The following is a 21,873-nucleotide window of genomic DNA, read 5'->3' on the forward strand; positions in this document are numbered from 1 at the left end:
AAGGTTGGATTAAGAGAGAGAAAGAGAAAAAAGGCAGGAAAAAAATAGTTAGAAATGTCAATACAAAACTTCTTAAAATCTATAACAACCGTATGTTGGAATAAGACTTGACAGTTTATACTGAATCCTTTGAGATTGCATCCTAACTTTATTCAGCTCATTTAACTGGAAAATAATGTGCAAATCCAACAGATTTTTAAATTTCTCAGGGAGGGTAAGGATGTAATGACAAACCAAGTGGAGGAGTGATGTAAATCAACAGGTAAAGACTGGAAATTTATAATTTGTGGCACATCTCTTCAGGAGGATTTGCATACTAACAGCATTTCAATTGTTAATACACCATTATATGCCCATGAGGATTTGATTCAGTAATATATTAACATTTTATAACTATCCTCCCAAGTCACTGATAACATTATCATCTCAAAAACCATTTTTGATACCAGCTATTATTATTTCAAATGTATATCTCTCTATTTAACACAGAGATTCTTATCAAAGTTTTGGTTTAATTTAAGCAGTGGTAGTGTGGGTATCAATATCAATCCAGATGCCAAATTCCAGTGTAACCAACAACAGGCCTGATATATCATCATCTATGAAGTTAACTCACACTTGCAAATTCAAGGCTGTTACAAGTTTTTATGGTTTAGTGAGAGATGATCTGCAATTAATAGACAGGAAATGTTACATTCATTTCTTAACTATGCACAACTATGGGTTTCCTGTAACATTGAGCATAGAGAATCAAATAATACCTTTCTGTCTCTTTCACCTATGTGTGTGGGAGGGATGAGGCGAGCTGAAGGCTAAGTGTGGGCAGGTTGTTGGTGTTTGAAGTGCAGTGCAGCTGGCTGGAGCCTTCCTGCCTCTACAAGAAGCTTGGAAATGAGAAATCCTAATGGTGGTGACCGAAACTGCCCCCTGCCCAATTCCTCAAGCAACAGCGCCCTGAGCTGAACAGATTTGATGCTGACTCCTGTTCCAGTCTTGACAGAGACAAGCAAACCTTTTAAAAATAACTTTAATCCAAGTTATTTACTAAAAGAACAAAACCATCATGGTTGGTCACCTAGTGCAGAGAAGGGTGGGAAGAGGGGAATACTTCCAGTGGGTGTTGCTAAGGTAGCTATTAATAGTTGTAGGTACTGTGCTGTGTACAAAGTCATTGACTTGACTGCCTCTCCTTTGTGGTTATGATTGTGTGTGTGTGTCCCTGGAGAAGGAGCATGTGGCTCCCCATGGTAAGCTTGAGGCTTTCTGAGGAAGCCACAAGGATGGAGTGCATAATTTCCTCCAAAACAGTATTTTGATTCAAACCTTTTAAGTTTCCTTGTGAATTTGTTTTATGGTAGTACAGTGTCCCCTTTCGGGCTTTTAAAATAAGTTAATTAGTTAATTAGGTTAACATGATTGACTTTTTTAAAAAAGATTTTATTATAGAGTCATCCAGTTGTTTATTCTGTGGTGCTGTGGAGTCCCCGGATGATGTACCTAATGGTTGTGGATGTTTGAACCTCTTTTTAGTTATTTGAAACTTCTTTTGTTGTGCTTTTGGTTATACATCAGTCCTATGCTCCTGGTCTTGGTGCATCTAGTACAGAGGGTTATGGGCAACTTGGAGAACATTCTTGTGGGTCTAATTCTAAGCCTGGCCTATTGGCTATTAACAAGTTTGGGCAGTGGGCAGTGGAGGGGGTCATAGCTGCCAACTGTCTGCCCCTATTCAGCGGCTACTTTTGTGTCCTTATAAAGGGAGCACATGGTCTCCACTAAACACTCAATGCTTTTAGAGAGAGGTGGGCACCACAGCTTTGATATTCTCCCTCAACTTTGATATTCCATTGCCCTCGGCAAGCTTTGCATGTAAATTAGGTAATTGAAAGTATGGGTGATTTAGTGGTCGTCCATAATAGATGAAAAATAGCAAGGGTGATTTGGCAGTGGGAAGAAAAATCAGTCATGTGTAATGTCTCTTTTGGATATGAAGAAGAGAAATAGCTAAAGAGTCATAAGGGCTCTTGTGTCAGAGTGGTAGTGTCCCTATCTTGAGAAAACAAGGCCAAAATTCAAGTCCTACTTGCTCCAGTGATTTTGCAATATTATCTCTGAATAGGTTGATTAAAAAATTATCTTCAGATTACTCCTGCTCAGTACTGGGCTGATTATTGCTCTGTTTGATGCTTGAACATTAGAACTCAAAGCAGGAGCAGCCCATTCAGCTCCTTGAACCTCGTCCACTATTGAATAAGATCATAGCTGATCTCATCATAGTCTCAATTCTATTTTCCTATTCTCTATAATCCTCCAACCCATTAAAACTTAAAAATCTGTCTATCCCCTCCTTAAATTCACTCAGTGTCCCAGCATCCACCACACTCTGTGGGAGTGAATTCCAATGATTCATGACTCTTTAAGAGAAGTAATTCCTTCTCATCTCAGTTTTAAATCTGCTACCCCTCATCCCAAAACTATGACCTCTCATTCTAGTTTCCCACATGAGGAAATTTCCTTTCCATGTCTACCTTTTCAATCCCCTTTTGCATCTCACATTCAGCAATTAGATCTCCCCCCAATCTTCTAAAACTGTAGGGAGTATAGGCCTAAACTGCTCAGTCTCTCTTTCTCAGACAAACCCCTGATCTCTGGAATCATCTAGTGAACCTCTTCTGAACTGCCTCCAATGCAACTAAATCCCTTCTTAAATAAGAGGGCCAAAACTGTACGCAATCCTCCAGCTGCAGTCTTACTAATGCCTTGGAGAGTTGCAGCAACACTTCTCTACTTTCATACTCTATGCTTTAGCAATAAATGCCAAAGTTCATTTGCCCGCCTTATTACCTGCTGTACTTGCATACCAGTTTTCTGAAATTCATGCACAAGGACACCCAGATCCCACTGCACTGAAGCAAGCACTCTGAAATTTTCTTCCATTTAGATAATAAGTTGTTTTTCCATTCTTCTGTTCAAAATGGATAATGTCTCATTTATCCATATTAAACTACATCTGCCAAATTTTGACCCATTTGCCTAATTTATCCATATCTATTGTAAATATCTTATTTCTTTATTGTAACTTAGTTTCCCACCTGATTTAGTGTCACCTGCAAATTTGGCTACAGTATATTCTATCCTGTATGAACACAGATTTCAATCTCAACTGACTCTCTGCACATTTATTTTAACCAACCTGTTTAGATACAGTATGTTACAAACTGGGTGCAGGTGGAATTTTAATCCCATCCTCCTGGCTCAGAGATAGGGACACTGCCACAAGAGCTCTTATTAATCCAGAGTAAATATTTTTCTAATCAACCTGTTAAGAGATGTTATTATACCCTGTGGAGCACGTGAGACCTGAACCCGTGTCTTCTAGCCTAGAACTACTGACTCTTTATAAATATTTTCAACCATATGCAGATTGATAAACCCACCCCTCACCCCTGTGAAACCTGGGTGTTGACAGGTTAGAGTTGGTTCATATTGCCTGCTAAACCCTCTACCTGCTCCCAGCCCTATGAACTCAGCTGTATATCAGAAACAAAATTGCTGGAAAAGCTCAGCAGGTCTGACAGCATCTGTGAAGAGTAATCAGACTTCATGTTTTGGATCTAGTGACCCTTCCTCAAAACAGTTCTTTTCCATTTTGTGTCTATTTCTTGCTGATAGCTGTTAGCAGATTGAGCTTCATAGAGTGTACACTTTGTTCCAGTGCTTTCACTGACCGAGTCAGCTCAATCCTGAATAAGAAGAATAAATACCTCCCAGAGGCATTCCTGCTTGTGTGCAACAAGCACAAGTAGAAGAGGCCTTGAAAGTTACAATGGGGCTGGAGCTAACTCCTTAAAATCAATCGCAATAGTTCACTGGAAAGAAATAAAACATTTTTAAACACTCGAGTTTCTTTAGGATAAGGAAGAAAAGGGGGAGGACCACATAGAACATAGAACATAGAAGAATACAGCGCAGTACAGGCCCTTTGGCCCTCGATGTTGTGCCGATCCAAGCCCACTTAACCTACACTAGCCCACTATCCTCCATATGCCTATCCAATGCCCGCTTAAATGCCCATAAAGACGGAGAGTCCACCACTGCTACTGGCAGTGCATTCCATGAACTCACGACTCGCTGAGTAAAGAACCTACCCCTAACATCTGTCCTATACCTAGCACCCCTTAATTTAAAGCTATGCCCCCTCGTAATAGCCGACTCCATACGTGGAAAAAGGTTCTCACGGTCAACCCTATCTAAACCCCTAATCATCTTGTACACCTCTATCAAGTCACCCCTAAACCTTCTTTTCTCCAATGAAAACAACCCCAAGTGCCTCAGCCTTTCCTCATACGATCTTCCTACCAGACCAGGCAACATCCTGGTAAACCTCCTCTGCACCCATTCCAGTGCCTCCACATCCTTCCTATAGTATGGTGACCAAAACTGCACACAATACTCCAGGTGCGGCCGCACCAGAGTCTTATACAACTGCAACATGACCTCAGTACTCCGGAACTCAATTCCTCTACCAATAAAAGCCAGTACGCCATATGCCTTCTTCACCGCACTATTTACCTGGGTGGCAACTTTCAGAGATCTTCATACATGGACACCAAATCCCTCTGCTTATCCACACTACCAAGTATCCGACCATTAGCCCAGTACCCCATCTTTTTGTTACTCTTACCAAAGTGAATCACCTCACACTTACCGACATTGAACTCCATTTTGCCACCTTTCTGCCCAGCTCTGCAGCTTATCTATATCCCGCTGTAACCTGCCACATCCTTCCTCACTGTCAACAACTCCTCCGATTTTCGTATCATCCGCAAACTTGCTCACCCAATCTTCGAGCCCCTCCTCCAGGTCATTTATAAAAATGACAAACAGCAATGGTCCCAAAACAGATCCTTACGGAACACCGCTAGTAACGGCACTCCAAGATGAACCTTTACCATCAACTACTACCCTCTGTCTTCTTCCGGCCAGCCAATTCCTAATCCAAACCTCCAACTCACCCTCAATGCCATATCTTCGTATTTTTTGCAGTAGCCTACCATGGGGAACCTTATCAAATACCTTACTAAAATCCATATACACCACATCTACTGCTTTCCCCTCGTCCACCTCCTTTGTCACCATCTCAAAGAATTCAATAAGGTTTGTGAGGCACGACCTGCCCTTCACAAAACCATGCTGACTATCCTTGATCACATTATTCCTATCCAGATGTTCATAAATCTTATCCCTTACAATTCTCTCTAAGATTTAGCCCACAACAGAAGTGAGACTCACCGGCCTATAGTTACTAGGGTTATCCCTACTCCCCTTCTTGAACAAGGGAACCACATTTGCTAGCCTCCAGTCTACTGGCACTACTCTTGTAGACAACGAGGACATAAAAATCAAGGCCAATGGCTCTGCAATCTCCTCCCTTGCTTCCCAGAGAATCCTCGGATAAATGCCATCAGGCCCAGGGGACTTATCTATTTTCACCCTTTCCAGAATTTCCAACACCTCTTCCCTACATACCTCAAAGCCAATCATTCTACTTAATTGTGACTCAGTATTCACATCGGCAACAATGTCCTGTTCCTGAGTGAATACTGACGAAAAGTATTCATTCAGTGTCTCCCCAATCTCTTCAGCCTCCACACGCAACTTCCCACTGCTATCCTTGACTGGATCTATTCCTACCCTCGTCATTCTTATATTCCTGACATACCTATAGAAAGCCTTAGGGTTTTCCCTAATCCTACCAACTAAGGACTTTTCATGTCCCCTCCTTGCTGCTCTTAGCTCTCTCTTCAGATCCTTCCTGGCTACCTTATAACTCTCAATCGCCCCAATTGAACCTTCCCGCCTCATCTTTACATAGGCCGCCCTCTTCCATTTAACAAGGGATTCCAATTCCTTATTAAACCACGGCTCCCTCACACGACCCTTTCCTCCCTGCCTGACAGGTACATACTTATCAAGGACATTCAATAGTTGCTCCTTGAACAAGCTCCACATATCAATTACGCCCTTGCCTTGAAGCCTACTTTTCCAAGCCACACATCCTAAGTCATGCCTCACCGCATCATAATTTCCCTGCCCCCAGCTATAACTCTTGCCCTGCAGTGCACACTTATCCCTCTCCATCACTAGAGTAAAAGTCACCGAATTGTGGTCACTGTCCCCAAAGTGTTCACCTACCTCTAATTCTAACACCTGGCCTGGTTCATTACCCAGAACCAAATCCAGTATGGCCTCACCTCTTGTTGGCCTATCTACATATTGTGTCAGGAAACCCTCCTGCATACATTGGACAAACACCGACCCATCTAACGAACTAGAGCTATAGCTTTCCCAATCAATATCAGGAAAGTTAAAGTCCCCCATAACAACCAGCCTATTACTTTCACTCTTCTCCTGAATCATCCTCGCAATCCTTTCTTCTACATTTCTAGGACTATTAGGAGGCCTGTAAAAAACTCCTAACAGGGTGACCTCACCTTTCCTATTCCTAACCTCAGCCCAAACTACCTCAGATGGCGAGTCTTCATCCATCGTCCTTTCTCCGCTGTAATACGATCTTTGACAAGCAATGCCACACCTCCCCCTCTTTTACCCCCACCTCTGACCCTACTAAAACATTTAAACCCTGGAACCTGCAACAGCCAATCCTGTCCCTGTTCTACCCATGTCTCCGTAATAGCCACAACATCGAAGTCCCAGGTACCAACCCACGCTGCAGGTTCACCTACCTTATTTCGTATACTTCTTGCATTGAAGTATACACACTTCAAGCCACTTTCCTGTTTACAGGCACCCTCCTTTGAGATTGATGCCATGTTCCTAACCTCCCTACACTCCAGGTTCTGCACCCTAAAGCTACAGTCTAGGTTCCCATGCCCCTGCAGAGTTAGTTTAAACCCCCCCCCCAAGAGCACTAGCAAACCTCCCCCCAAGGATACTGGTGCCCCTCAGGTTCAGGTGTAGACCATCCTGTTTATAGAGGTCCCACCTTCCCCAGAAAGAACCCCAGTTATCCAAATACCGGAATCCCTCCCTCCTGCACCATCCCTGTAGCCACTAACTTAACTGTTCTCTCTCCCTATTCCTCGACTCTCTATCACGGGTAACAAACCAGAGACAACAACTCTGTTCGTTCTAAACTCTGAGCTTCCAACCTAGCTCCCTGAAAGCCTGCCTAACATCCTCAGCCCTCCTCCTACCTATGTCATTGGTGCCAATGTGGACCACGACTTTGAACTGCTCCCCCTCCCCCCCCGGAAAACATGATCAGAGACATCACGTACCCTTGCACCTGGGAGGCAACATACCAAACGTGAGTCTCTCTCGCCCCCACAAAACCGCCTATCTGTGCCCCGAACTATCGAGTCCCCAATAACTATTGCTCTGCTCTTCTCCACCCTTCCCTTCTGAGCACCGCGGACAGGCTCCGTGCCAGAGGCCTGAACCCCATTACTTACCCCTGGTAAGTCCCCCCCCCCCACGTATCCAAAACGGTATACTTGTTCTTGAGGGGAACGGCCGCAGGGGGTCCCTGCACTGGCTGCTTCCTCCCAGTCCCCCTCACTGTCACCCATCTGTCTGCAATCTTTGGAGTTACTACTTCCAAAAAGCTCCGATCTATGACCCCCTCTGCCTCCCGAATGATCCTAAATTCATCCAACTCCAGCTCCATTTCCCTAACACGGTCTTGGAGGAGCTGGAGATGGGTGCACTTCCTGCAAGTGTAATCAGCAGGGACGTCCATGGCATCCCTCACCTCAAACATGTTGCAAGATATCCAGAAGTGCTCTGACACACAACTTTCCCACCACCAAATCACCATATCATTGTTTTTTCTAACTACTAACCATCACCACCACCAGTAAATCACCTGTAATGTCAATTAGAGGGAGCACCATCTTAACATTGCAGACGATCAGGTGACTATGTGACATTTGCCTCTCATTGCTTTGAGCTAAAAGAGTGGTGGAAATCTGCAACTCTCTTCTCCAACAAGCTACTGGATGTTGATCAAATTGACATTTTCAACAGTGTGATTCATAGTGTTTTGTTCTGTAAGTGTATGAAGGCCTAAGGAGCAATGACGGGTAAATGAAGTTTGGCACCTATCAAGGGGATAATGTCATAGAGTCATAGAGATGTACAGCATGGAAACAGACCTTTCGGTCCAACCTGTCCATGCTGACCAGATATCCCAACCCAATCTAGTCTCATCTGCCAGCACCTGGCCCATATCCCTCCAAACCCTTCTGTTCATATACCCATCCAAATGCCTCTTAAATGTTGCAATTGTACCAGCCTCCACCACTTCCTCTGGCAGCTCATTCCATACACGTACCACCATCTGCGTGAAAACGTTGCCCCTCAGGTCTCTTTCATATCTTTCCCCTCTCACACTAAACCTATGCCCTCTAGTTCTGGACTCCCCAATCCTAGGGAAAAGACTTTGTCCATTTATCCTATCCATGCCCCTTATAATTTTGTAAACCTCTATAAGGTCACCCCTCAGCCTCCGACGCTCCAGGGAAAACAGTCCCAGCCTGTTCAGCCTCTCCCTGTAACTCAGATCCTCCAACCCTGGCAACATCCTTGTAAATCTTTTCTGAACCCTTTCAATGTCCTACACCTATTCCTAAGTCCCCATTGTTCCATGGCTCCCTATTCATAAACCCGAACTGGGTAACTTCATTTTAATGCTTGGGAAAGCTGTGCCTCTCTAATGAATCAATACATGACTTGAGCAGCTGCCAGTTAATTGAGGAAACAGTTTATAAAGCACCTTCTCAGCTAAATATGATCCAAGTCCATTGCGAAATGAATCCATCCATCACAAGCCTCTTCAGCAATTAATTCAGCTCATTACCTTTCTCACCGGCATCTTTGAACGAAGGACTCTGGAGCAGCCAATAGAGGACACGGCTGGGACAATGGTCCAACTCAGGACTTGGCACACCTCCCAGAATTGCCAACTCACTCAAAGTGCCAGCACGGTGGCTCAATGGTTAGCACTGCTGCCATTCCTGATGAAGGGCTTTTGCCTGAAATATTGATATTCCTGCCCCTCAGATGCTGCCTGACCTGCTGTGCTTTTCCAGCACCACTCTAATCTAGACTGCTGCCTCACAGCACCAGGGACCCAGGTTCGATTCCACCCTCGGGCGGCTGTCTGTGTCGAGTTTGCACATTCTCCCCGTGTCTGTGTGGGTTTCCTCTCACAATCCAAAGGTGTGCAGATTAGGTGAATTGGCCACTCTAAATTGCCATAGTGTTTCGGGATGTGTAGGTTAGGTGCATTAGTCAGGGTTTAATGTAGGGGAGTGGGTCTGGATGGATTATTCTTCAAAGGGTCAGTGTGGACTTGTTGGGCCTAATAGCCTGTTTCTACATTGTAGGGATTCTATGAACCTAGTAACCTTGACATGTATAAAATTCTAACAGAGCTAGACAAATTAAATGCAGGGAGAATGTCTTCTTGGGATGGGGAGTCTTGAACCAGAGCTTGTAGTATGAGGATACAGGTTGGACCATTTAGGGTTAAGATAATGAGAAATGTCATCTGAGGAGCAGGAGAATCGGCGTTTGAGGCATAAGAAGGGCTAAAGCCCAAAACGTCGATTCTCGAGCTCCTTGGATGCTACCTGACCTGCTGTACTTTTCCAGCACCACACTGTTAACTCTGATCTCTAGCATCTGCATTCCTCATTTTCTCCCAGCCTTGACAGCACCACCACTTGAGGTGGCCAATATTGAGGCAGTAATCTCAATAGTGTTCCTGATAGGGAGACTGCAGCCTGTTGAAACTTTATTGCTGGAACAGCACAGCAGGTCAGGCAGCATCCAGGGAACAGGAGATTCGACGTTTCGGGCACAGGTGCAGCCTGTGTTATGGATCCAGTCAGACCCCCTCAAAACATTTCAAGCTTGTAGTCCAGACCCTACCTTTGCTAGTTGTTTTGACCAGGTGTAGAGTGGATATTCCAGGAGCGATGCAGCTGGCCCAACCAATTAGTTTTAAACAAAACAGAATTTATTTGCAAACAAAAGAGAACAGAATACAGAATAACTTAACCTATATGAGAATCTAATAGATTATCTCAACTTATGATGCTGTTTCAAATACTAGCACCAATCCCCATAAACACCCTTGGCAAAAAAAGAAAATTCCAAACACAGGGTCTTACAGGACAGATGTCAGAGAGGGGGAGGATCAGCATGGACCTGCTTCTTTGGCTCCAGCAGCTTCAAAAACTAACTACTTGCTAAAACCAAACCAAACCAAACCAAACCCAAATAAGAGATAAGGCTGAGCTGGGAGAACTGGCCACTCCCCTTTCATTGTACAAGTGTTTTTTTTTTAAAAACTTCAGTTTCTTCAAGTAGATCAACCCCAGAAATTTTGGAATCTGTGTCTTTACGACCTCCTGAAAACAAATCAAGGACAACATAACCTTGTTAAAGGAGCAGCATCATCACACCTGGAAGAGATGTTTTATTCTTTTATCCTTCTGGGGGCTAGGCAGGCTGCCTTTGACAGTAAGGGGAGTGTACTCTCCATTGGTAGCCCATTTCAGCCAATGGAGTGACTATAAAAGAGGGGCACCATCACCAGGGCTGGCCCACCACGATAAACAGAAACTACTATTCTGAATTATTTTTTAGTGAAAAGATAAAATTGCAAAGAAGAATGGATAAAGACACAGTGTAAAAACACACACATATAACTAGAAAAGTGAAATAAACGGAGAAAGTAATGCTTCAGTGTGCAGAACCATAGCCAGATTCAATTCAGAGCAGTGCAGGAAGGAAGGATATACTGGTTTTGGAAGGAAAACAGTACAAATTCACCTAAAGGATACCATGATATAAAGAGTTAAATTATGATGACAGCTGACATCAATGTGGCTTATACTCCATTATGTTTATAATGATTGCAGTGAGGGTCTTGTGGTGCAGTTGTAGTGTTCCTGTCTCTGAGCCAAAACATCTGGGTTCAAGTCTCAGCTTTAGGTTTGTCGTAACATTTCCAAAGAGCTTGATTAAAGGATTGAGGTAATTCAATTGTGGCTATTAACATAATAAAAGCATTTATTAGAATAAGTACTAAGAAGCTGTTTTCTGTCGTGCAGAATATGAGGACAAATCTTAAAATTAGTGTTTGGCTTTTCACTTGGAATAACACTTGGAAGGACTTTGCACACCTGGGCCAATCTAAAGGTGGCATTAATTCTCCAGGCAACATAGAACAAAATTAATCTCCTATGGTCCCCTCCTTTGTTTTTAACTTAACCTCTAATTTACCATCATGTACCCAGGGTTCAGCTTTAACAGTGGCGATTCTCTTCATGTCTGACATAGATTGTTCAAGAGCAATTTGACTGTATTGACCAACACAACTAAGTAGCTACCACTTCCTTTCCTTCTCACAGGAATTAATGGATATCTGACAGTCAGAGGTACTCTGGCAGGCTTCTCCCCTCTTCCATTGAGAGAGCTGAGGACAACGTTGTCTTAAAGTTCTGTTTTTTTTTAGATCCCCTACTGTGTGGAAACAGGCCCTTCAGCCCCACTTGTCCACACCGACCCTCCGAAGAGTAACCCACCCAGACCCATTCCCCCTAACTAATGCACCTAACTCTATGGGCAATTTAGCATGGCCAATTCATCTAACCTGCACATCTTTGGACTGTGGGAGGAAACTGGAGCACCTGGAGGAAACCCACGCAGACACGGGGAGAATGTGCAAACTCCACACAGACAGTTGCCCGAGGCTGGAATCGAACCCAGGTCCCTGGCACTGTGAGGCAGCAGTGATAGCCACTGAGCCACCGTGCCGCCATTAAAATGTAATAATTAACACAAAATATTTCCTATTGTCACTTAAATGAAAATTCATCTAAAGGTTCAATGCAGAGCCCACTGAAACATTATAGCCTAGAGGTTGGTGTTTGTGGTAACAACATTGAGCTAAATGGTTTGATAGCTCTTAGTTGGTTAAGCAGAGACATTGTCCTTTTTAAAAAAATAACCCCCCAAGACTTACCATCTGTGCAGGGATGGGTCGTGGTTTTGGAATTGTATATTTCATCTTGGCCTCTTCTTCTTTCTTAATTTCAGACAAAACTCGCTGTCAGGGTTACAAAGAAACACAGGTGGGTAACTATAACAACAGAACATAACTGAAAAATAATTTTGCAAATCTTTGTACATCAGCACAGCACTCGACTCTAATTCACTTGTGTAGGTGGTCAGAGCAGCTTTCAAAAGGACCACTTTTGCAGTTTGTTAGATTCTATCTTATACAATGTATAATTAAGAGGTTGCATATGCAAAAGAAATGGTTAGAACAGGTCTATAAATAGAGAATACTTAGCTTGTAAGTTAACAATGAATCATTGCTGAAATTTAAAATGTCTATTTTGGAGGTTATATGGAACTATGTGCACCTTGTGCATGGAGCTTTTAATGGCCACTCAGTTGTAAAGTATGGAGCCCCTTGCACCCACATCAGTGGAGTATAAAACAGGTGTCCGGAGCTCCTGGTTGTGAATGTGGAAATGTCAATATGAAGCAGATAGAGATGACAAGACCAAAATGTGAGTGAAATTGAACAGCAATTTGTGAATTTTGACCCCATCATTATTAACAGTCCAAATCAACATGCTATGAGGTATTTCTAAGATTTTGACCCAGTGACAGTGAAGAAATGGCAATAAGCTTCCAAATGAAGAATGAAGAGTGTCTTAGAGAGAAACTTGAAGATTATTGTACAAAAAAGCAAAGCAAAACTGCAGATGATGGAGATCTGAAACAAAAACCAAAATTTCTGGAGAAACTCAGCAGGTCTGGCATCCTCTGTGGAGAGATAGCAGATGCTGGACATTGCTGCTGCTGCTACTATACATCAATGTTGAAGGGAGTGAATATTTCAGGTGGTGGATGGGGAGCCAACCAAGTGAAGAAATGGATTCTAAATTCTGACACTCAGACCTCTTGTTCTATATTACCCCTCAGCATCTTTCCTGTCAGGCTCACTCAGATTCTTATATATTTCAAGATGATCTCTTGCCATTTTTTCTAAAAACCAGAAAGCACATGAACAAGAGTAGACCTTTCAGCCCTCCCTGCATGTTCCACTATTCAATAAGATCCTGGCTGATCTGTGGCCAAACACTATATGCTGGTCTTTGATCCATATCCCTTAATACCTTTTCTTAATCAGAAAAGAACTATCTCAGATTTTAAAATTAACAACTGATCTTGCATCAATGCCTTTTTGTGGAAAAGTTCCAAACCTCTTTATGTCCTAAAATCTCCCCTGAACGGTCTGGCCCTAAAACAGACTAGGCCTCTTAGTTCTACAATCCCCAACCAGTGAAAATAGTTCATTTTTATTTACCCTGACTTTTCCTGTTATTATCTTGATAACTTTGATCAGATCACTCCTTAACCTTCTAAATGCTACAGAAAACAGGCTTAATTTGAATAATCTCTCCTCATAACTTTTAAAGATCTATTTGACTCAGAGGAGAACGCTTTCATCCTTGGAATCAATAAACTAGTTTTTGTCTGATTATCTATACCCCTCTGACTACAAGTATTGACTAGCCTGTTTGACCAAACTGTTGGTCTTCCGACCTTATATTTTATGTTGTCCAGAATCATATTTTGTTTAATCAAACTCCTGTAAAGTGCCTGTGAGAGTTTTGTTACGTTAAAATTGCTGATGAAGAGGAACGGTTCTTAAATGAGAGTGTCAATCTCTAAAGACATGTCCAGGTGATCTGTACCCAAGCCTCTAATATTTTCTGTCAGCTTGGCAGTGGGTATTGCTTATGCTGCCTCATAATGCCAGAGACACGGGTTCAATTCCATCCTCGGGCGGCTTTCAGTATGGAGTTTGCACATTCTCCCTGTGTCTGCATGGGTTTCCTCCCACAGTCCAACCATGTGCAGGTTAGGTGGATTGGCCATGCTAAACTGCCCATACTGTCCAGGGATATGCAGGGTAGGCAGATTGGCCATGGGAAAATGCAAGGTTTCAGGGATAGGGTGGAAGGTGGGATTTGGTCTGGCTGGAATCATGTTTGGAGGGTCAATGTGGAATCGGTGGACTGAACGGTCTGCTTCCACACTAGAGGGATTCTTTGATATCTCCTGAGTCAAAAGCTCATGAGTTCAAGTCCCACTCTAAAGGCTTGAGAACATAATCTAGTCTGAAACAGCAGTAAAGAATTGAAGGAGCACTAATCTTTGGATGACATGTTGAACTGAGGCTCTGTTTGCCCTTCAGGGGGATGGTAAAAATCTCAATGCACTTTGCAAAGTAACCTGTCTAAAATTTATTGCCAAGAGCAATCAAACAGAGTGCCTGGTTGTTGCACTTCCCTGCGTAACAGTGACTGCACATCAGAAGTAAATCATTGACTGTGAAGTGTTCTGAAATGTTGTGAAAGCTATTATATAAACACCAATTCATTCTTGGCCTGGCTGCCAGGCAAGTCGTCATCCAAACTGATATGCCTTTCCAGGTCCTTCCACCTGGACAGGCACAGAACAGTCACAGAACAACTTCAAACAGTAGAACAAAGACTGAGACCCTGTTAAGTGTGGACTCGTATGTGCAAAGAGATTATAAACCCATACTGTATGTTTGGACCACCGAATGTGCTCGTGCACCACAGCATTGGAATTTGTTATTAATTTGTTCAATTTTTAAATGGTTCAATTGTAATTGTTCAATTCTTAAATTAACATTTAAACATCCCTGCTTTTATTTATTTTTCTCATTTTTTTGGATTGGAACTTTGAGCTGAATTTGAAAGTTAAACTTTGGACTTTGAGCAGTAGCTTGTTTTAAAACCAAACTGATATATGTTTATGGGAACTGGCTTGGAAAGTTAGTTGCAAGTTGTTTATAATTCTAAGAACACCACAGAAGTTTTGGCACCTGAGATATATTATGCTCAAGGACCGGCAGCTGCTTAAAAGGGTCAACAGAGAGAATGTTGGAAACAAAAAGAAATATGAAAGATTGAACTGGTTTTGATTGTCTTTTTTTCTTGGCAGAAGGTAGTGTGGCTGTGAAAACTGCTGGAAATGTTTTGGTTGCTCTCTTGAATTCCTCCAGTTATCAAATTTTTAAAAGTTCTGAGGAAAGAACTGCAGTCTGTGTAACATAAGTAAAAGTCTCCACAGTCTGTGAAATCCATTTGTATTGACCAGTGACTTTAGAATCAAGTCCCACATACCTGTAAACAACTCATTATCCAAGGAATGCATGAAGGCTTAGCAACTATCATTTATAGAATCATAGAATCCCTACAGTATGTAAGCAGGCCATTTGGCCCATTGTGTCCACAGTACCCATCCAAAGGACATCCCAGACCCACCCACCTACCCTGTCCCTGTAACCCTGCATTTCCCATGGCTAATCCATCTTGCCTGCACATCCCTGGACACTATGGGCAATTTAGCATGACCAACCCACCTTACCTAATTTGAAACTGTTTAAGTGAACGAGCCAGTCACGACTTTTTAAATTTTTATTTTATTTCATCCCTTTAGAGAGTGTGTGTGTGCGCACATGTCTGTGTATCTTTGTGAGTATGGGGATTTATGATCAAAGAAGATTGGGTTTAAATTGTAGACATTAATTTGAATGGGGGCATCAGTTAGATCAGTTGGTTGGATCGTTGGTGAGTGAAGGCAACAGCGTGAGTTCAATTTCCACTTCAGCAGAGATTACCATCAAGGATTCTCCTTCTCAAACTTTTTCCTTCCCTGAGTATGCTGACCTTCGGTTAAAACCATCATCAAAACCTTCACCAGTCATCTCTCTCTCTATTGAGACAGCAGCCCTCTTGTTTGGTAAGATAATGGGACTTTAATTAGAATACTCTGTTGTTTAACTTTGCTCTGCTAATGCTACAGTATTAATAATATGTTGTTAATTTTTGTTTAAGCTATAAATTTGTTATCTTATATCTGTTATTCATTAAATCTGGTTAAGAACAATTGGACAATTTTGAGGGTCACTGAATATTTTAATTTCACAGTTGGTGTTATCTAGTGTTAGTGAGTCTGGTTTGTTCTGGCTTACCATCTCTGTGTTGTAACAAATTATAAGAAATTATAAGTAAACATATCTGTGTAAATCACTGAACAGCATTTCACTGGACACTGCTCATTCCCTCTTTTGTGTAATTTGAGGAAATCTTTTTGCAATTGTTTTCAGGCTGCTCTGCTGACATGAATTTGACTGTTGGTTTTTGGACACTGGTTGAAATTACAAAAGTAAAGTATTCATGTTCATGAAAAGCATGAGAAAGACCTTGTTTGCAATTTGGGTTTATAACATTTTTCAAAGTCTGTTGCACTATCACTTTACTGGGGTTGCTGTCCATTTGATTAAGACTGGGTTCTCAGCGGTCCCAGTGTGAGGTCTTACTATCTAGTTTACATCTTTTGCAGAACATTGAAGTTGCATTCATCAGTGTCCAAAATTACAACGTAACTATTGTTTTTAATCATCTTCCTTGACTTCTTTTCCAAATTGGAATATTGTTGACCATGCCAGCATCCTCCAATGTCTGTGGTAGTAGTTGAAGGGAGTTTCTCGAAATGGAGAAAGGTGATCAGTGGTGTTCCACAGGGATCAGTGTTGGGGCCACTGTTGTTTGTAATATACATAAATGATCTAGAAGAGGGCACTGTTGGTATGATCAGCGAGTTTGCAGATGACACAAAGATTGGTGGAGTAGCAGAAAGCATAAGGGACTGTCAGAGAATACAGGAGGATATAGATAGACTGGAGAGTTGGGCGGAAAAGTGGCAGATGGTTTTCAATCCAGACAAATGTGAGGTGATGCATTTAGGCAAGACTAATTCTAGAGCGAATTATACAATGAACGGAAGAGCCTTGGGGAAAGTTGATGGGCAGAGAGATCTGGGAGAGCAGGTCCATTATACCCTGAAGGTTGCTGCACAGGTGGATAGAGTGGTCAAGTAGGCATATAGTATGCTTGCCTTCATTGGACAGGGTATTGAGTATAAGAGCTGCAAGTCATGTTAAAATTGTACAAGACATTGGTTTGGCCACATTTAGAATACTGTGTACAGCTCTGAGCGCCACATTACCAAAAGGATGTGGATGCTTTGGAGAGGGTTTAGGAGGATGTTGACTGGAATGGAAGGTGCTAACTATGAAAAGAGGTTGAGTAGGTTAGGCTTATTTTCACTAGAAAAAAGGAGATTGAGGGGGGACCTGTTTGAGGTTTACAAAATCATGAAGGGTATAGACAGGTGGATAGAGACAAGCTTTTTCCCAGGGTGAAGGATTCAATAACGAGAGGTCATGCTTTCAAGGTGAGAGGTGGAAAGTTTAAGGAGGATACATGCGGCAAGTACTTCACGCAGAGGATGGTGGGCGTATGGAACGCGTTACCAGCAGAGGTGGTAGAGGCAGGCACAGTAGATTAATTTAAGATGCATCTGGACAGATGCATGAATAGGTGGGGAGCAGAGGGATACAAATACTTAGGAATTGACCGATAGGTTTAGAAAGTACATTTGGATCAGCTCAGGCTTGGAGGACTGAAGGGCCTGTCCCTCGGCTGTAAATTTTCTTTGTTCTTTGTTCTTTGTCTCCTCCTCTGTTGTCTGCTGACAAAGCCTTCTTTACAACCATTAGCAAACTTTGACTGTGGCTCCAGTAATCACCAGTGCAACCACTTCAGGTTGAGTAAAGAAATGGGAAACCTTTGTACTATGACTCTAAACACAGTTATCTCCATAACCACTCCATAAACAAGGCCATTTTCTTCTCCTCTGTAACACTGGCCTCTGCACTGCAAAACGCTGTGTCTCTGGCCTAAAGGTTTGACAAATACTTTGATTAACATTTTCCTAACATGTTACTCTTCTGTAAACTTCAATTCACTCAGTTTTGTGTCCTCATCCTCACAAAATCCCCTACTTCGAACTTCTCAAAGATGCATTGTTCCGTCAAGACCTTTAGGGGTTGCATTGAAAAATTCCCATCCTCACTCTGATCTTTGTGTTTTTATCTGCCCTATCTTGGTGATTTTCTTTTATATAGTTCGGGATTGAACCTAAACTTCCAAAAAGGGGGCCTCCTTTTGTCTTTTCTCTCCTATCATTTAGCTGTTTTGCTCTTGACCTTTACAGTATCCAGCTGCTTTTCTGCTAACTGATTGCCTCCTTTCCTATTTTAAAAGCTTTTTTTCAGTCATGGGATGTGGGCATTGTGGGCTCGGCCAGCACCAGTGTTTATTGTGTTGTCCCTAGAGATACTTGGGACAGTGATGATGAGCTGCCTTCTTGAACTGCTGCAGTTTATGTGCTGTAATTGCAACCACATTGGCCTTAGGGAGAGAATTCCCAGTGACACTTAAAGAATGGCGATATATTTTTTGGTCATGAAGGTGAATGGCTTGGAGACTTTGCAGTTGATGATATTCCCATGTAGCTGCTCCCTTATCCTTCTAGATGGAAGTGGTTGTGTGTTCAGAAGGTGCTGTCTAAGGAGCCTTTGTGAACTTCTGCAGTGCATTTTGTAGGTGGTACACATAGCTGCTATTGAGTGTTGGTGATGGAGGGAGTGAATGATTGTGGATATGGTGCCAATTAAATGGGCTGCTTTGTCCTGGATGGTGTCAAGCTTCTTGAATATTTATGAAAATATTAGCAGAGTTGTGATACTGTAAACTTTAGAACTTTAAGAACTGTTCCTAAGTTGAAAGAATCAGCAATAACTCTGTCTGAAATAAACCATTTCCTGAGATAAAAGGAACAAGGTGAGAATATTATAAAGGGATTAAAAGCAACACGCGAATTAGCCATCCCTAGAAAGATGTAGTTGAGGCAACATAAACAAGCTGTTTCCTGGGAGAGAGGTGGTAGCATTGCTTGATTACCTGCTACCTTATGACAGATGGGCAATTAAGATTTTCTTCACAATGAATGTCCTATAGCAAAGGGTTTAATTGCAGGAAAAGTTGAGTCTTTGAACAGTCAACACCAAATGTAACAAGAAAAAGGAGGAGCTCCTTCTGATAAGAAGGAAAGTCACAGACATGAGGGCTCCAGAAATGTAATTAATATTGGGGTTGAAAGAATCTAAAGTATCAATAATGACACACCACAAACATGAAAGAGAGAAAATTGTGTAAAATCATGTACTCCATGATTCTTTAGCAGCAGAACATTGAAGAACCACACTGTACAAGGATCGAACCCTGGATGCATCCAGAGACAAATGCAGTTGGTTGGAATCATAGTTAAATTCTGCCATTAATTGGTTAATAGCTAATTTGGGTTGTGAGGCTTATATGCTTACTTGAGGGGTCTTATTTTGGTTCTTACATGCAATCTTTAAGTAATTGTTTCAGTATTTGATTGTCTGTGAGATATATTAATAAGTAGTCTAATTAAAGGTAGTCTGTGGTAATTTAACCACAAGAGGGTATACTGAAGACCCAGCCAGAATACAATCTGTGACCTTGCCATCCTCAGTGCTTCCTTCGAGTGTTATTCAACGTGGAGTAGCACTGACTCATCAGCCAAGGGATGTTGGTTGGTCGGAGAAGGAGGGGGTCCTTGCCCATGGTTGACCTGGTGCCATGAGATATCACGATGTCCAGAGCCAATATTGAGGACTCCCATGGAAACTTCTTCCTGGTTGTATCTACCACTGTGCTGCTATTCTGCTGTCCTACCAATGGGACAGGACATATCGAGGGATGGTGGTATCTGGGATATAACAATACACACAGAGTCATAATGTACAGACAACATCAGGGTGTTGCTTGACTAGTCTGTGAGACAGCTCTCCCAATTTTAGCACTAGCCCCCAAATGTTGGTAAAGAGGATTTTGTAGGAATGACAGGGCTATTTTTCAAGTTGTTGTTTCTGGTGCCTGGGCAATACCAGATAGTCTGTCCGGTTTCCTTTCTTTGTTGAAGCTTCTCTGTGTGATCGTTCCCATTCTAACTGTTCAGATCCCAGTTGATGGATCACTTCAGATCCCAGAGTGAAACATGGGTTGGTAGATCTTTAAATTTAATTTTTTTTAGTTGGTACTGTGATTGCTAGTGATGGACATAACTCAGGAGGATGCAAAGATTCTTTGATAAAAGTGCACAAATTTATGATACAAAAGAGAAGAAAACAAGTTATATATACATAACTGTTTAGAAAGGTCTTAAACCAAACAGTAAAACAAAGTTTCAACATATTTCAAAACACTCTCCGTCACAGATACTCCAAGAGAAACATACTCCTTTCTTAACTATAACTTCTCACTTAAATGTCTTTTCTCATTCTCCTCCTCAGCCTAAGAGAGTTTTATGACTTATTTTCAATAGTTCAAAATTCTGACAACTTAAGAACTTTCACTGTCACACTTGGAGGCTTCACAAACTGAAACCTTCCTCAGAAGGTGACTGGTCATCCTGAATTAAAAACTTCATTCTCCCGCTAGGGGGAAACTGTTCTCTCTTCTGAACTGAACTCTTAATTCTTGTGAACTGAAGTTAAAGGCTAAATTACTGGCCTCTGGTCTGTTTGCTCTGTTTTCCACAAATGCAGCAATGTAAATATTCCATCCATTTACTTCACAGGTGTCCTGCTAGACACTTGACTGAATCAGACTCCTTCTGTGAATGTTTTATGTCACCGTTCCAAATAATTTTCTGACCATTATTTCCTTTTAAAAAAACAATTATTTTCAAAGAACAGGCCAAAATGTATCTGTTTTAAAAAGAAAACAAAATTTCAAGGATAATAATATATTAAAATTTCTCAGACTGTTTCTTTTTCTTGCTTCTTGATACTTATTTTCTTTCTCCTCTTCAATATATAACACATTTAGGTGTTTTCTTCCCAAATAAAAGTGAAATACAGATGCACTTGTTCCACATACACTTTACAAATTATGAGTCAAATATATGCATACCCTTTTATGTTCGGTTTCATGTATCATGGCACACCGGAATGCATCAATGTTGGATTCCATGAGATGCTCCTATGAAAAAAGAATATGTAGTTTGAGTCATATCAATGATAGATCTTTGTAAACTCCATTCCCATCGCTGTCTTTTCTGTTTGTTACTGATGAGAGGTTCAACTTAAAAAGTGGACAATATGCAAGAAGATTAACAGCTGATTCACATGCCAGCTTGAAGCACTCACCATAAACAATGCCTGGAAAATTATTTAACTTCAACATTTTTCCTTTCCAACCTTGTAGCTTTATATTTTGGCAATTATTCCTTTCTTACTAATTTTTATGACATTTTTATGATTCCTCACTAAGATAGGGAAGATAGGGAATGGAAATGGTGGCATAGTGCGAATGCCCCTAAATTACTAAAACAAGCGATTCAGGCTGGATACATGGGTCCATATCCCAACACAGCAATTGAAAGTTGGCCAAACAGTCACCATGTAACTACTAATGGTTGTAAAAGCCCATCTGGCTCATTAATGTCCTTTAGCGAAGGACGGCATGGTGGCAGTGGTTAGCACTACTGCCTCACAGCGTCAGAGACCCGGGTTCATTTTTCCCGCCTCAGGCGACTGACTGTGTGGAGTTTGCACATTCTCCCCATGTCTGCGTGGGTTTCCTCTGGGTGCTCTGGTTTCCTCCCACAGTCCAAAGATGTGCAGGTTAGGTGAATTGGCCATGCTAAATTGCCCGTAGTGTTAGGTGAAGGGGTAAATGTAGGTGTATGGGTGGGTTGCGCTTCGGCGGGTCGGTGTGGACTTGTTGAGCCGAGGGGCCTGTTTCCATGCTGTAAGTAATCTAATCTAATCTAATCTAATCTGCCATTCTT

General features: G+C 42.0%; 1 protein-coding gene and 1 long non-coding RNA gene across 5 annotated transcripts in view; one reads left to right on the plus strand and one right to left on the minus strand.

Moving 5' to 3' along the window:
- The window catches only part of cfap99 (cilia and flagella associated protein 99), a 145,641-nt gene that overhangs the window by 17,251 nt on the left and 106,517 nt on the right, over positions 1-21,873 (minus strand). For all 3 annotated transcript variants that reach the window (XM_043704124.2, XM_043704129.2, XM_043704116.2), the window contains exons 8-9: positions 20,994-21,062; positions 12,059-12,142 (exon numbers count right to left, since the gene is read on the minus strand). In XM_043704124.2, coding sequence (XP_043560059.1) covers positions 12,059-12,142; positions 20,994-21,062 — 153 coding nt within the window. The remainder of the gene's footprint in view (positions 1-12,058; positions 12,143-20,993; positions 21,063-21,873) is intronic.
- LOC122556885 (uncharacterized) overlaps positions 15,004-21,873 on the plus strand; it is a 110,305-nt gene continuing 103,435 nt past the window's right edge. For both annotated transcript variants that reach the window (XR_015751382.1, XR_006313683.2), the window contains exon 1: positions 15,004-15,885. This is a non-coding gene — a long non-coding RNA (uncharacterized LOC122556885). The remainder of the gene's footprint in view (positions 15,886-21,873) is intronic.

This window comes from Chiloscyllium plagiosum, unplaced genomic scaffold (genome assembly GCF_037043375.1).
Source record: "Chiloscyllium plagiosum isolate Xiang-an unplaced genomic scaffold, Cpla_swu_hap1 HiC_scaffold_2, whole genome shotgun sequence".
NCBI lineage: Eukaryota > Metazoa > Chordata > Chondrichthyes > Orectolobiformes > Hemiscylliidae > Chiloscyllium > Chiloscyllium plagiosum.